We start from the raw sequence: 16,042 nt of genomic DNA on the forward strand, positions 1-16,042 counted from the left end.
CATGCACATTATTGGGTTCTCCTTATTTGCTTAAACGAAGGCTTAGCTGAAGTGTATAGCATTAGGAGTCCATTAGTCAACAAACATGGTGGCAGAAAACTTACAAAAGGATTGAGACGGTAATAAGTAAAGAGAAGCGATTTTCACACTTTATTCTCTTATCTTTACCTTCTAGTCATACGATTGGATAAATTAAATGAGAACAAATGAACAGAAACAAAAGTAGAAGTTCATATGTGAAAAGCACTACCCTAAGTAAAAACTCATCAAACTGCAACAAACCAAAAGAAAAAAAAAAGTTGAAACCCATTGGATGTATCTTTTTAATAACCAAAAAATGATTTAAGGATCCAAGGCATGGTTATTTTTATCTTCAAGTTGGTGAATCAATGCATCATGCTATGATCTTTCTTTTCTTTCTTCTAGAGTTGTTTAAAAGCCACAATAATTGTGCTCCCCTAAAAATTAATTTGGATATGCATGCAAGTCATTGTTCAAATATGAAGATATTCAACTTTATGGGGCTTCATTACATGACATTTTAATATATTTCTGCATAAATAGGAAATTGCATTTGAAGATTAAGTCCAAGATTGTGAAATCTTTTCCAGAATATGGGTGGAGTTTTTACTTACAAAATAATAAGTAAACAAAAGTTCGTTGGATAAAATTCACTTATTCACAGCCTCACTTGGTTAAAAATATATTTTACAGTGGAAGTGTTAAAACATCCACCATATTTAAATGATGAGATAACACTTAATAATTTAAAAGGTTACATAGGCTTGATAATTTTTTATATGACCCATTAATTCGGCATGAAAATAATAGATTTTGGGTCAACTATTAACGAGTAAAATCGTTATCGGGTCACTCGATAAGATATCTTTGCCAGATCTTGACATTAGGCATGTCAATTTTTGCATGACCCGTTAACCCGACACGAAACACTTGAACAAATCGGGTCGTTCTTGGGTCACTTGTTAGGAAGAGCCCATTAAGATAACGAGTTTAACACCATACGACTTGTTAAGATAACGGATATAACAAGAAAATGACAAACACGACCTGTTTGTCAAGCCTAAGTTACTCTATGGAATATTAATTTTACTGAATTTGTGGCATATATAAAAGCGTTCATAATCTAACTAGTTAATAATATAATACGGTAATATGCGTATAATGGGAGTGTGTGGTTTGGTTACATATGCAGATTTACACATAAATTAAGGCCTATTTGGTTATATGTTAGGTCGGATTAGTTTAAGATAAAAGGATCAGGGTGCTGATAAAATAGAAAAAAGTTGGGGAAGAGTGGGTGGGTCAAGGAGTGAAGCAAATGGATGTGCAAATGTATGTACATAGGTGCTGGTGGTGGTGGCTTTGGAAGGTTACTCCACTTGCAATCTTGGAATGATGATGGGTTTGAATTAATTTATGAATGGGATAGAATTCACAAAGTGGCAATTGATGGGATTTGTATTGTTTAATGAATTATATTAACAACCTAAGTTGATGCCTACTTAGGGCTAGTTTGAAATTGTTTTTAAAATGACTAAAAGTTCTTTTTTAGAAAATGTAAGTGAATTATGGAAAGAATAATATTTGGCTACTCAAAAGATAAGTTGAGCTTCTACTAAAAAAAAAAATTTGTTTTTGATTCATAGACCTTCATGTTTATGATCAGAATCGTTCATATTATAAATCACTCTACAAAAATCATATCTGTGAAAAATCAATTAAAACTAAGGTCGTTTAGTCATTAAATTGTATCAGAACAGATGGATAGAAATAGTAAAAGCATTATGAAATGCCTATCTATTTACTACAGTTGATTGACTTAATGACTTTAGTTTCAATTCATTTTTTTTTTCGGACATGATCTTTACCGAGTCATTTATAATATTAATGGTTCCGATATAAGTATAAAGTTTTATGAATGAGACACGAAATTTTTTTAGTAGAAGCTCATACTCATCGTTGAGTAGACAAACATTGCTCTTATGGAAAAGCACTTGCAGTGTTTCCTCCAAGCAGTATCTAAATGACGTTTCTTGCACGAAGGACTTTAATTGCTTTTAGAAGCAGAAACATTTTTTTCTAAAAACTCTTTTTGTTATTTTAAAAACACTTACAAATGAGTCTTTACACTATTAATATAAACTTTTGAATGCTTGGTTAAGGCATATAATATTAGGAAAACTAATGAAAATGGTTTGAAAACATTGAGTTTTAACGATAATGACAAAATAAAGGATAAAATGAATAGTACCAGGTTTGACTTTTTAGTGTAAAAATATGATTTTTTTTGTTAAAGTGAACAGTATCATGGATTTTTCGTTAAAACTCCTAATAATATTCCCAAATTCACCCTTTATTTTTCTCAAGTGTCGAATGCAATCATTCAACCAAAAAACAATTACCTTTGCCTCATGATTTACCACCGTAGTTGTGAAATTATTGTTTTCGATGACAACGAGATATTGAATTCACATGTTCTAAAACATAAGTTTAAACTTTACTACTAACGAATTCACACGTTACAACATAAGCACATATAATCTAGCTAAGGTTTCGTTACCTTTTTTTTTATTTTTATCGACCATCCATATTTCGGCTTTGGATCAATGTCAACCATGTCTTCAGGTTTCCACTTGGCTTGGATGCGATTTATTTATTTATTTGCGCGTTGTATTCGGTTGTGGTGGTGATTTCTACATCGATGGCTGTGTCTATCCCATGGTCGACAACAATGTTGAAATGAACTTAGAATAAGTCCTTTTTGGAATAATATATATAGGAAAATGATGGAAAAAATGAGTTGATCACATTTTTCTTCTCACACTTATTACGGTTAGGGTTTTTGTCTTTGCCAAATATTTGTTTAAAAAATCAAGATTCAAATTGACATGGAGGTTTGACAATATTAGGGTTGAAATGAATGTTTTGAATAAGATGTTTTCTAAAGAGGAAAAAACAAAGGGTTCAGATCTTAAAATGTTCAGATCTTTGTCAAGCGTGGGAAGCAACCACTTAGGAGGTAAGAAAGTAAGGCAAGATGACTATCTTGAAAAGCTAAAATGTCGAGAGTACGAATTTTATATTAGAAAAAAATAATGAACTTTATATGTGTTTAAGTGTTTGACAATTTTTCATATAATGGAACCTTAATTTTCTTAGATATAATTTTTGCGAGCAAAAGATATAAGTGACCAAAAATAACTCATCTTCTTAACTTAGACTTATCACCCGTTTTCCTTTTGCCTTGTTCAATCTCTTCAACCACCTTTTTTACCTTCCAAAACATCATTTACATTGACTTTAACTTCATATTTACCTTAAAATCCATATGATTCTTGTTTAATAAGTTAATATAGCCTCACTTGCTTTTGGTATAAATGACTTAGATTTAAAGTTTTCTGATGTGAGACCACTTAAATTCGAATCTTCCTCCTTGTAAATTAAAGTAGTTTAATTAGTATATTGTCTTATAAAAACAAATCTTTTGATGTCAAGTAGGAAAAGCTAGCACCTCTAGGTCAAAGTAAAACCAAGTTAACACTTCACCCTCCAAAATTAGTGTGAATGAACGTTTGAATGGAGGTGGAGGTAGCGTTTAGGTTTCATACATGTTTGACAATGTTGGTGACTAAAATTAGAGTGAATTTCAACGTACTTGGCGTGTATACGAGTCTTCCCGATCCTGAAAAAATAGACTGTCGTGGCAAAGCCACTAACTAGTCTTTTTTTTTTTTAGATGAAAAATACTGTCCTATGCGGCTTTACCACTGTACTCACCCCTCTTTACCAAAATCCTCCTTTCTCATTGAACTCTTCCAACCCCTTGTGTACTTCAACAACTTCAAAATTCTTCTTTCAAGGTCTAAAGTTGTGTATCTTCTAAACTTGTAGTTCAATAGAAGGCTAAACCAAACTCAATTGTGATACTTTATTACTGCTTGCAATTTCTTTTTTACAGAAATTGGTTGACATTGAAATGCTTAAAATTATTTAACATGACATGCTGGTTAAATATTGACCATATTGACAAAAAATTTTAAAAAGTGATCATTTTAGCAACTGAGATTTGTATTTCATTATTTCAGCCAATTTCATTTTTCAAACACATAATGTACACAACTTTCATAATGAGATAATTCACTTAAAAAATAAAGTCATGACATCATTATAAATCAGTCATAGATATCAAACTCAATACAAATATATATCGTCTTACGATCAATTTATACTCAAATGTGATTCTCTTCAACTTGTTCATTTTGCAGGCAACGTTAAATAAGACTCCTCACTGCGTGAAAGCTAGTTTGAGATGTTTAAGCTTGTTGGAGATCCTTCTCTAAGTCTCATATTATTCATGTCCGAAGTAGTGTGAATTTTGTGACGCATAAATTGACCAAATTGCCCCTAGTGCACGATATATATTTTGTTTGGTTTGGCCATCCTCCAAGTTTTATCTTCGGTGTTCTCCTTAAAATTGTACTGTTTAATTTATCAATTAAAAGAAAAGAGTTCTCAATCTAAGTATCTTTGTTGTTTGAGCCGAAACGAAACTATTTATTAGATAAAATAAAAGTTCTAGTACAAATAGAGAAAGTTGGGATAAAATACATTCAGAATAAAGGTCAGTAATTAGACGAGACAAACTACACATAGAGACTTGATCTTCGAACTAGACATCTAGTTAAGTATCTTAAAAGTTTAAAACAACTACAATTAAATTTCGAAGATTGTTAGTTGGTGTGGAAAGTAATTGGTGGAGTAAGCTACAAACCCACAAGATAAATCAAGAAATAAATGAGACTTATTTAAAAACTGGCTTAGCCTTAATTGGCTTGTACATGAAGTCAATGGTTTTAAGCTTAAACATCATCATCTAAAAAGTCAATTCTGTTCACTTTATGAGAATTTTAACGAAAAATTTCCGGTACTGTTCACTTTAACGGAAAAATTATTTTTTTACACTAAAATATCAATTATGATACTATTCAATTTACATTTTATTTTGTCCTTCTTGTTAAAACTCAAAATTTTCACACATTTTTCATTAGTTTTTCTTATTTTTATTTAAATTAAAATATCACAGCCGACTTGGAACTGCCATACTAAATTATTCTCTCCTCCCTCCCCACTTCCATCAATATTTAATAGTCAAAATACATTCAAAGGTCAACAAAAAGTAAAGTCCCCCACTGGTCAAGCCCCGTTTAGAACTCCCACAGTACAACTTAGTAAATGCTTAACCTAAATAGTAATCTTCAACCACCCCACCTCACCAAATTTAATAATCCAAATCCAACTAAAAACTTCCCCCAATAAATAAAACCAAAAATAAAAAATAAAAAACAAAAAAAAAATTTATGGGTTGAGAGATTGTTTAGTTTGAAAACTATTTGAATTCAGCTGTTGATCTAATTTTAAAAGTAATAATATTTGTTTTTTCTAATTTGGTTGCAGACTCCGACTCACTACATCCTGTTACTTGTTCATTTTTCTTATCAACCAATATCATAATATGCTATGAAGTTCAACTATTTAATGTACTTATTTTTTATCGGTAACATTACATATTTTACAAATTTGATCTTATCAAAATAAAATCCGTTTTAAATGAGATCAAGCGCTCGAGCTGTGAACCGCGGACAGTTCTCGAGTTGACAAAAGATATGCCGCGAGTAATACGCGTGCCACGTGTTCCCATCCGACGCGTCTTCTGACTCCCCCTCGTCCCGATCCAACGCCGCTTGTGGCACGTTTTCCAGCACTATTTATTGGCTTTTGCTATTTGACTTTTTTGATAGTTCAAACATTTCCCCCACGTCATGTCAACGCTTCACACGAGCGCGTGAGGCAACCTCACACACAGCAAAAATCAACCACGTCTCTCTCTTTCGGGGCCCACCAAGGCGTGCAAATATCATCCACTGGCAACCGCGCGTTTAAACCACGCTCCTCTAAGAAGTAAGCATAAAATTAATCTCGAGACTTTAAACCCACGAGTTTACTTAATGCACCAACAAAACCTTATTTATTTTCACATTTCAAAAAGCCTCGCCCTGAAAGTCAACGCCTCTCCCTCTTCTTCTTCGAAGCTTCATTTCTCCCTCTCACTCTACCGATCGGCCATGAGAGCTAAATCAAAAGATAAAAGCTCGATATCTTTCACTTAAATTTTTAATTTTTTGATTTGGGTTTATCAGATTATGGGGAACGGCTTCGGGAAAGTAAGAGAGTGCTTCACCGGCGTCAAGGAACGCCGCCGTCACGGCAGACAAGACGTGTCAGTTTTAGCATCGGACCAATACGACGAGGGACTCGGGCACTCCTTCTGCTACGTCCGACCCGACCCTACTTGGCTCGCATCCTCCAAAGTCCACTCCGAAGAAGCAACCACTTTCAGAACTATCTCCGGTGCTTCCGTCAGTGCCAATACCTCCACCCCTCTCTCCACCTCCCTACTCGATCTTTACTCCTACAACAGCATCGATCGAGCGGCGGCGTTCGAGAGCTCCACCTCTTTCGCTTCGATTCCACTGCAACCCATCCCGAGAAATCTGATAAATTCAGGTCCGATTTCGAGTAATTTTGGAGCTGGAGTTCCCGGGTCGGGTCCTCTGGAAAGAGGGTTCCTTTCGGGTCCTATCGAGCGCGGGTTCATGTCCGGTCCACTCGAGCGGGGCATCTTCTCGGGTCCGATGGAAAAGGGTTACTCCGAGCAGTTGCCGCGGAGCTTCTCTATCGGCGGTCTCGGATTTAAATCGAGATCCCGGAAGGGGAAATTGATTGGGGCTTTACGGCGGGCGATATCGAAGACGGTATACCGGGGTCAAAACGCCATCGTTTTGCCGATAAAAAGCCGAGTCGTTTCGGTGAAGGAGGATTGGGTTGTCGGCGGCGGGCAGGAGAAGATTAATCACAACGAGAATTTGACCGTTAGCAGCGTGAATTTCAGCAGCGAGGGAAGTTTGGAAGACGACGAGTCGTTAGGGTGTCAGAATCTCCACTGGGCGCAGGGGAAGGCTGGGGAGGATCGGGTGCACGTCGTCGTTTCGGAGGAGGACGGATGGGTTTTCGTCGGGATTTACGACGGATTCAACGGCCCGGATGCGCCGGATTACTTGTTGTCGAACTTGTACACGGCCGTGAACAAAGAGCTCAAGGGGTTGTTGTGGGATGAGAGGGCGGAACCGGGTGCAGTGGCCGCCCCTGCAACCTCCCCTGTTCGCTCCGAAGATTCGAATTCGGAGAGTGATGGTGACTTGGGAAGGAATCCGGTGGTGGATGAGCAGGAGAATTATCCTTGTGCAAGTGGAGAGGGGAATTTGGATTCGAATTCGAGGAGAAAAGAAGGGAGGAATTTGAAAACAAAGTACCGCGGCACGGCGAGGAAATGGGAGGATAATCAGAGGAGGTGGAGGTGTGAGTGGGATAGAGAGAGAGTGGAGCTTGATAGGAGGTTGAAGGAACAGATGAGTAAGTTTTCGGGCTCCGATGCATCCACCGGAGCTTCTTGTGCGAATCACTCGGATGTTTTGAAGGCTCTGTCTGAAGCCTTGAGAAAAACAGAGGAGGCATATTTAGAAGTTGCTGATGAGATGCTCTTGGAAAATCCTGAATTGGCTCTGATGGGTTCTTGTGTTCTTGTGATGCTGATGAAGGGTGAGGATGTTTATGTGATGAATGTGGGTGATAGTCGCGTGGTTTTGGCGCAGAAGGCGGAACCCGATTATTGGTTAGGGAAGATTAGGCAGGATTTGGAGAGGATTAATGAGGAAACTTTGAATGATATGGAAGGATGTGACGGCGAGAGAGGCAATGCGATTCCCAATTTGACTGCTTTTCAGCTGACCACGGATCACAGCACAAGTGAAGAAGAGGTGTGTTGTGTTCCATTTTTCGTGTTGTTTCTTGTGCTTGGGTTGTTGGTTTTGAGAGGGTTGATTCATGTGTTTGTATGCTGCATTTTTCTTTTCAGGAAGTTCAGAGAATCCGAAATGAACATCCGAAAGATGCTTGCGCTGTGATGAATGACCGTGTCAAGGGCTCCTTGAAGGTCACTCGGGCTTTCGGTGCAGGTTTTCTCAAACAGGTATTGATGCATTCTACACTTATTGCTTTTCTTCAGCCATTTTGTTAGCATTCTTTGGTTTAGTACTCCATTACATCTCAAGCAATTGTGCTTGTAGATAATAGAGGCATATGATTATTACAGCCATTGTGATTTGTAACCTCCAACCGCACGAATGACTCACAGGAAGATTAGGAAGCACTTGAATTATCATTGCTCGATAAATTAGAGGAATATTTGAGCTGCAAAGTATAAACTTTTGAGATTTTAGATGCAACAGATGGAGGCTTTACCAATTTTTGCACATTCAATGATCTCTGTGATTTTGGATTACAATGTTATGTTACAAGATTGTTTGCGTATTGACATCCAGTATTTCCCTGTCTGCGTGCAGCCTAAATGGAACAATGCACTTCTAGAGGCATTCCAAATCGACTACATAGGGACTTCCCCATACATCACTTGTTCTCCGTCTCTCCACTACCACAGATTAGGTCCCAAAGACAGGTTTTTGATATTATCCTCCGATGGATTGTATCAATACTTTACCAACGAAGAAGCTGTTTCTGAAGTCGAACTTTTCATCACATTGCAACCTGAAGGAGATCCGGCGCAGCATCTGGTTGAGGAAGTGCTGTTTCGTGCTGCAAAAAGGGCCGGTAAGTTGCTGGCAAAATTAGAGAAAATATTGTTCTTAAAATAGAAAAGTGTAATTCATTGCAGAACACTAACACAACGAACTTGGTTTACATGACTTTCAGGAATGGACTTCCACGACCTTCTCCAAATACCACAAGGGGATCGAAGGCGGTACCACGATGATGTTTCTATCATCGTTATTTCATTAGAAGGAAGAATATGGAGATCATGTGTATAAGTAGAGAAAATAACACATAAACAGACAACAATATAGAGAGAATCCCGGAAAAAGTCATGCATTTTCCTTCCTCATTCGACATTTTTTTCTTCGTTTTTTTCCCTAATCACCTCTGTAAAATACCAATTAAGCTTCAGGAAGTACCTGAGGAGGAACTTGGTTGTGCAGTTTTCTGGGTGGTGAGGACTGTAAAGATATAAAATCTTGTTCTCCAGTTGATTATATAAACTTGTCATAGAAAGACAAAATTGTAATTTTTCGAATAAGCGACGTTCCTTGCGAAAAGGGTTTAGTTTGGCACAGTCTTCTCTACCATCGCTTTCCTGTAAATCTTTTTTTTATGCAACTTTTCATCTCAGCAGCATCTGCATCTTCTGCTTTTTTTGTGAGCAATTGCATTGTTGGCTTTCCAAATGTTCTTCTGCCGTTACAAATACTAGGTTTTGGATATTTGTGCTCCCTTTTCAGCATATGCATGGATAGAGGGGGTGCTATCTTCACATCCTTTTTTATCTCTTATGCATTTTCTATCAACTTCTATCTTCTAATCTTTCTAAATCCATTCAATCTGAGAGTCGGACATTGAGAAGGGTGCGTGGGGAGGTAAAATGATAGAAAATCAGAAATTGAAAAGGTATCCAGGAGGTAAAAAAAAGGTGTAAATAGCACCATCAGTGGATATATATTGGTTCCACACACAGAAAGGGAAGCTCTTTATTTGTGTTGCACTTATTCATTAGGGTATATGTTCTTTGTGAGATTTCTGTGTGAGATTTGTGTGGTACCAAAAGTTGAATTGTGCAACTTCAATGTACCATCATGTACTGAATCAGAGGTTACGGTAGTTTGGTGGAGAATTTCCCACTTTTTATTTTCCAACATATTCTTTTATTCTGAATGAAGAATCATCACAAGGTCAAAGCGAATAGGTCAACTTTTAATTGACCATGTGCATAAAACCCAAACCATTGTTTCTAAGTTTTAGCCAAGGAACCGGATCTCCTCTGGACCTAATAAAATTGAGATTGTCGTGTAAATGATTCGTGTCATTAAAATTTGATGCAACGACTATCATTATTATAATTTTTAGAGGGCCTCCTGTTTGTAGCCGTTAGATCAAATTTCAACGGCAACGGCAACGGCACAGATCCTTTGCTTAGCAGATTTAGTTTTATTGGGTCTGGAGGGGATCCGGTTCCTTTAGCCAATTGGAATCCACAGCCCTTTTGAGTTTTGACTATTTCATGCACGTGAGAAATATAAGTCAAGAAATGCTTTTTTTTTTAACGAACGAAAGAGAGATGGATGAGTTTAGCCTCACAATGGATGAACAATAATATGATTCAAAATCGTTTTTCGCGAGAATCGAACCTAAGACCCCTCACTTACAAGTGAAAAAGAATATCACTAGATAGTAGTACTAAGTGGCGAGAAATACTATTTAGTCATACAAAATTTATTACATTGTTGATATTTTTTTAGTATATTTGTCTTATGTACTCTAGTAGGGTTCACAAATACTCGAGAGTATATCAACATTGTAGTCATTAGGCGTCTTAAATAGTATTATAAAACTCCACGTGTAAGGGTAAGAGAGTCAGAATAGCTGTTATCACATGCATCTTACATATCTTTTGATCAAACTGATTCATTTACAGTAAAAAAAAAAGACTCTTTAAACATAAAAAGTCAGACATTTTCTATTCATACACGCATACGAGATTTTTTTTATTTGCACCCGTTTATAGTATATAAATACTGAGATCTTTGACTGTTGAATCATTGATCGCATATCCAACCATCAACTGTTCTTGAACATGCCATACAGTGTTGTTGAATTGTATATATGTTTGTATATATGTATTTTGGTGATGCCACGCAGCAAATGGAGAGCGCCAAGACATGCAGGACTTTTGCTCATAGGTTTGGAGCTTTAATTAGAAATTATAGTTCTCCTAACTGCTATCCACTTCTGAAATCCATAGTAAATGCAAAATACAACGCAGTTGGGGAAAGGTGGATGCCGGAATCAGACAGAGACTCGCTCACTAATGAATGATGTAATAAGACTACCCATCACCATATATCTATGTCATTGAAGTTTCAAACTGCAAATCTTCTGAATATTTCTTCGGTTGCAGCGGTTGAGTTAAGATTTTTAAATAATGGGTCATAATTTCAATTGAAAAAACTTTATTGGACTATTTCGTTGAGTAGCTAGTACGAACATGTCGATTCTTGCCGATGTATGTCAACAACTACTATGATATGTAAGTCTAGTCAAGAATGACTATAAGAAATTGCAGAGTAATGTTGAAGACTACCAAAACTTGTCAACTGAAGCATTTCCTCGATTATTTGATGTGTACAATAGACTCGCACAGAAGAAAAGAGAAAAAAAAAAACCATTGATGGCAAACAAATATAAAAAGTAAGAAGACGTAATTTAGTTTGCCCCACTGTTTATAAGATCAACTACACATATAATATTTATAAAGTTGTAAAAGTCGTCGACGACGAATAACCCTATTCTGAATCCACCGCTGCAGTTAAGTTAATGCAATTTCAACCTATCCCATTCACTTTTTTCGTTGAGAGGACAGAAGTGCAGAGCTTTTGTGCGGCCAATTGAAAGGTATTTTGCTTTACGCCCCACAACAGTAGGAAAGATGTTTGAAATTTAGGAATAATGGCGGTCAGTCGAGGTTCCTAGTGAGCATGGGGGCTTGGAAACTTGAACCGGCCCAATCAAGAAAATGGGCTCTGTTTGAACTTTGTGTGTTGTACATTACATTGGGTTGGTTTGGGCTTTAACACGATAATAAGTACATTTTTTTTTAACAAACGATATTCTCTACATTAAAAGTGTGGGATGTAATTTTTTTGCAAAAAATGGGTGGAGTGTGAACCAAACATCACAATGGACAAACAATTATGTGATTCAAATTCGTCTTTGGGAGAATCAAATCAAAGACCTCTTGCTTATAAGTGAAGAGAGTGAAAAGGAATACCACTAGATCGTACTAAGTGGCATAATAAGGTCATGTTCAGTGAGAAGAAAATGTCAATTAGTACTAGAAACTAGTGATATTTCTCTTTTCATTTGGTCAAAATGTGATTTAACGCCAATCCTCCATCATTTTGTGTAATTAATATCGTTATATTAAAAAATAGGAAGAAATAAACTGACAATTAGAAATGCACTACACTGTATAGTCATTGCAAATGACGTATTTATTGGTGACTCCTTCCAAGTACTAAGTAGTCATTGGGACTTCCACATTGCTAAAGTCATTGCTAGTGAGTTTCAGAAGAAAAAAAGAAGTCATTGCTAGTGTCATCAAACGAATTTATTCAAATTATAAATATTATAACTAATTCATGGACATTGCTTGAGATTTGACTTTTTATTTGTCGATTTGCTCCCTAATTTGTATGAAATTGTCAATTTCTTCCTGAGTTGTAATTTTAGCTGATTAGTTTTTGAACTTTTATAAATAGCTAATTTTTCCCTACGGTAGACTTTGAAAATTTTCATATTTTCTATCCATTTTGTCACATGGACAAACTTATGACAACTATACGAGGGCAAAGACATATTTTCTTTTTGGTAGATTGGGCGCTAAGCCAACACTTAACCTCTGCTAATTGGACTCTCATAACTAATTCAAACAGAAAGTGTACCAAGTAAACTAGCGAAAGAGAATAAGAAGGAAAAAAAAATAATCTGATGTCCGCATTAAGGATAAAATTACTTTATTGCCTTCAAATATTTGCCATGTGACCAAAAATAGGTAGAAAATTGGATGAAAAATTCCAAATTTAATGTCGGAGAAATTAGCTAACTACAAAAGGTCAGGAGAATAATCAGCTCTATAGCCATCGATTGGTCACTTTGACGATGTCAACTTTATACTACTCGACAGATCAGATGTTCCTAATCTTCAATTCCCAACCATAAGCAACCTATGATTTGTCAATTAAATAGAAGTGGTAAGCCGGAGTGCAAATGATATTTTAGCAACGTTATTGTCACACAGTGCATGAAAGTGGCAAGTGCAAGAGGTGTACAGTTACACCGTTAAATATGGGGCAAAATTGCCCACAAGACTCGAATTTCTTTGCGGTCCACTTCAAATTCAAACCAAAACACCGACCGTTCTGCACTAATGCATGTAAAGAAAGGACAAGGATTGTCTGCCCTCCTATTTTTGATGTTCTTTCGTGCCCTCCTATTTTGTATGGTCACGGTTAAGCCACGTTAACATTTTACATTATTTTTTTATAGAGATAATAAGACAAAAATGAATAGTAATATAAAATGTTGACGTGACTTAACCATGACCACACAAACAGGAGGGCACCGGAAGTGGGAGGGCAGACAATCCTTGTCCGTAGACAAATCAGATGGTGACTTCACATCCTCGTTAGGGCAACTCCACTCATTTTACTAACAAACACTGTTCTAAAAATCTCCGCCTAGGCGCTAGGCAGTTGGTCACCTTCCCAATTAGTCCCTAGGCGTTCGAAAATTAGGGAAGTGTGTCTAGACCTGCCCTTATAAACCACCTAGGTCACGACTTTCACTTAGACAAAAAATTGATAGCTTTCATTTTGCACTTTGATTTTTCAATAAAATGTAAGACTTAATGAATACTTAGATGAAGGCTCATTATATGCTTGTTCCTCTTGTTTTCAACATGTTCTAATACTTTGTAACATATATATCATTTTATTTTGCAATTTATGTATCCCAATATAATTATATGTGTTTTTTAAGTATAAATAGACTTATTTATACAACATATAATAAATCTATCCAACTTAACCTAGTGTCTTTTAAAACCTTGCCTACGGGAAAGAAATTTAAATTTGAGTGCAATAAGCAGAGTACACGACTCTATCCAACTTAACAAAACACACGTCTTCAAAATTAATTTAAACAACATTTGCTTTCAAGTTGGAAATTTCAAAGCCTTCTCACGTCGGTTGCTACATCACTCAAACTTTTCAACTTTGAAATCTTCTCCCCCAAAAAAAACACTCTCCCCAATTAATTAACGTAAACAATTGACTTTTGTGTCTCATTCTTCCAATATGATTACATATGGAAAGGAAGTCTCACCGCCCTTTATTTGTTAGAAAATAGATGTTGTATCTAATCTAACGCCAAACTGGTCTACAGGACTTTCTTCTTCTTCTTCTTCTTCTCTCTTTCCTCTCATGTTTTTCAACTCGGAAACTCAGAAATGTCGATCTTAAGCAACAATAGCAGCAGCAACGATGGAGCACCTTCATTTCATGAGTTCAAGAAACAAGCTTCTTTCTTCTTCAAGGAGAAGATCAAGACTGCAAGACTAGTCCTCACAGATGTTACACCAGCTCAATTGTAAGTTTCAATCAATCTTTTCTCTGGTGCGTAGCTAAGTAGGCTAGAGCAGCGTGCTCCCGCTTCCCTCCTGCAGCCAAGTTTGAATCTGTCTCCTCATAGTTTAGATAAGATTAGAATATCCGCCTCCTCTCGTTTTTCTGATTTATTAGCTGAACTTTGTGAGATGGGATTTGGTGGTTTTTTGTTGGTCTGGTTTTGGTCATGGAACTTCTTGTGACTCTGGATTCTGATGTGATGAACCTTTTGATCGGTGTTTAATGTGTGAAGATTGACTGAAGAAGCTACAAATGGGAATCCATTGTCACCAGACACAAGGACCTTGGGTTCAATTTCAAAGGCTGCTTTTGAACTGGATGATTACACAAGAATTGTGGAGATTTTGCACAAAAGGTATCTGTTTTTACTTTTTTCACTTTCTCTTTCTGTTTTGTTTGGTACGGTTTTCTCCTCCCATCTTTTACTGTTTGATTTATTCAATCCGGCGACTAGAAAAACAGGGAGGATTGTATGAGGAGAAAAATGAGTGTGGAAATCACTATCTTTACGCTCGCTTGAGATTTAGTATTTATGTAACTTTGGTGATTAATATATGTTTTTGTAATTGTGTATCAGATTGGTGAATTTTGACAGAAAGAACTGGAGGGTATCCTACAATTCTCTGATTGTAGTTGAGCATTTACTTACTCATGGACCGGAAAGTGTTGCAGTTGAGTTTGAGGTTGACAAAGATGTTATTGAACAGATGGGAAGCTTTCAGCATATAGATGAGAAAGGGTACGTAATTCTGGTATCATTTCCGAGAACTGTTATTGGCACTCCAAAACATAGTCGTTCTGAACATCTTCTAGTTCATTTTTGAATGGGAGGAGTGCAGCATGACTTTGAGGAGTAATTTGTGAGAGGTCTAAATATTTATAATGCAGATTCAATTGGGGCCTTGCTCTTAGAAAGAAGTCGGGGAGAATTTTGAAACTGCTAGAGAAGGGGCCTCTTCTCAAAGAGGAGAGAGACAGAGCTAGGAAGCTAACAAGAGGGATCCAAGGGTTTGGAAGCTTCTGCCAAAGATCATCTGGTTCTTCAGCACAAGGAATTCTTGGAGAATCATCATTTCAAACGTATGGAAGGTCGAATTCTCAATTTCTCTCCAGCGACGATGAAAACCAAGAGAATCAGTTTCCATCATCTGACGTCGAAGATTTTACTAAGAAAGTTGAAGAATCAAAGCGGAGCAACGGAAGCCTTGCGATCATTGAGGCCGTCAAGGACGAAGCAAAGAAACCCGAAACTTTTAGTTTTAAAGAAAACTTGGTTCCAAAGAAGGAAGAGTTAGAGAGGTGTAACTGCAAGGGAGAGTCTAACCCACTTTTGGGTGGTGAGAAAGATGTGTCTGGATTTGAAGTTTCTGCTGAGAATGAACACCCCTTCAATGAAACACACAATCCAAGTGCTGCTTCATTGCTTGCTGCAAGTTAATGCACTCGTATAAAAAAGACCATTTGTCAACTGATGCTCCTATTACGCTCGTAATCTCTGAAGGACGAGAACCAACTGTAATATCTACATCGAGAAGTCAAGTATTGTATACACTATTAGTCTAATCGTTTATAGTGTGCAACTTGAAGAGTATGTTATTTACAAATAGCGTTGATAGTGTGCAACCCGAACCCGCATATTTTTTTACACCAGT

The 16,042-nt window shown here is 36.8% G+C and overlaps 2 protein-coding genes across 2 annotated transcripts; both read left to right on the forward strand.

Moving 5' to 3' along the window:
• Positions 1-6,035: 6,035 nt before the first annotated feature.
• LOC137715323 (probable protein phosphatase 2C 4) lies at positions 6,036-9,555 on the forward strand. Its single transcript, XM_068454606.1, has 4 exons — positions 6,036-7,895; positions 7,994-8,107; positions 8,481-8,745; positions 8,848-9,555. Exons 1-4 carry the CDS (start codon positions 6,222-6,224, stop codon positions 8,961-8,963), a joined length of 2,169 nt encoding a protein of 722 aa, XP_068310707.1. The 5' UTR covers positions 6,036-6,221; the 3' UTR covers positions 8,964-9,555.
• A 4,372-nt stretch (positions 9,556-13,927) lies between these two features.
• LOC137716325 (uncharacterized) lies at positions 13,928-16,035 on the forward strand. Its single transcript, XM_068455764.1, has 4 exons — positions 13,928-14,352; positions 14,623-14,745; positions 14,968-15,129; positions 15,279-16,035. Exons 1-4 carry the CDS (start codon positions 14,213-14,215, stop codon positions 15,826-15,828), a joined length of 975 nt encoding a protein of 324 aa, XP_068311865.1. The 5' UTR covers positions 13,928-14,212; the 3' UTR covers positions 15,829-16,035.
• Positions 16,036-16,042: the final 7 nt, after the last annotated feature.

This window comes from Pyrus communis, chromosome 14 (genome assembly GCF_963583255.1).
Source record: "Pyrus communis chromosome 14, drPyrComm1.1, whole genome shotgun sequence".
NCBI classification, from domain to species: Eukaryota; Viridiplantae; Streptophyta; class Magnoliopsida; order Rosales; family Rosaceae; genus Pyrus; species Pyrus communis.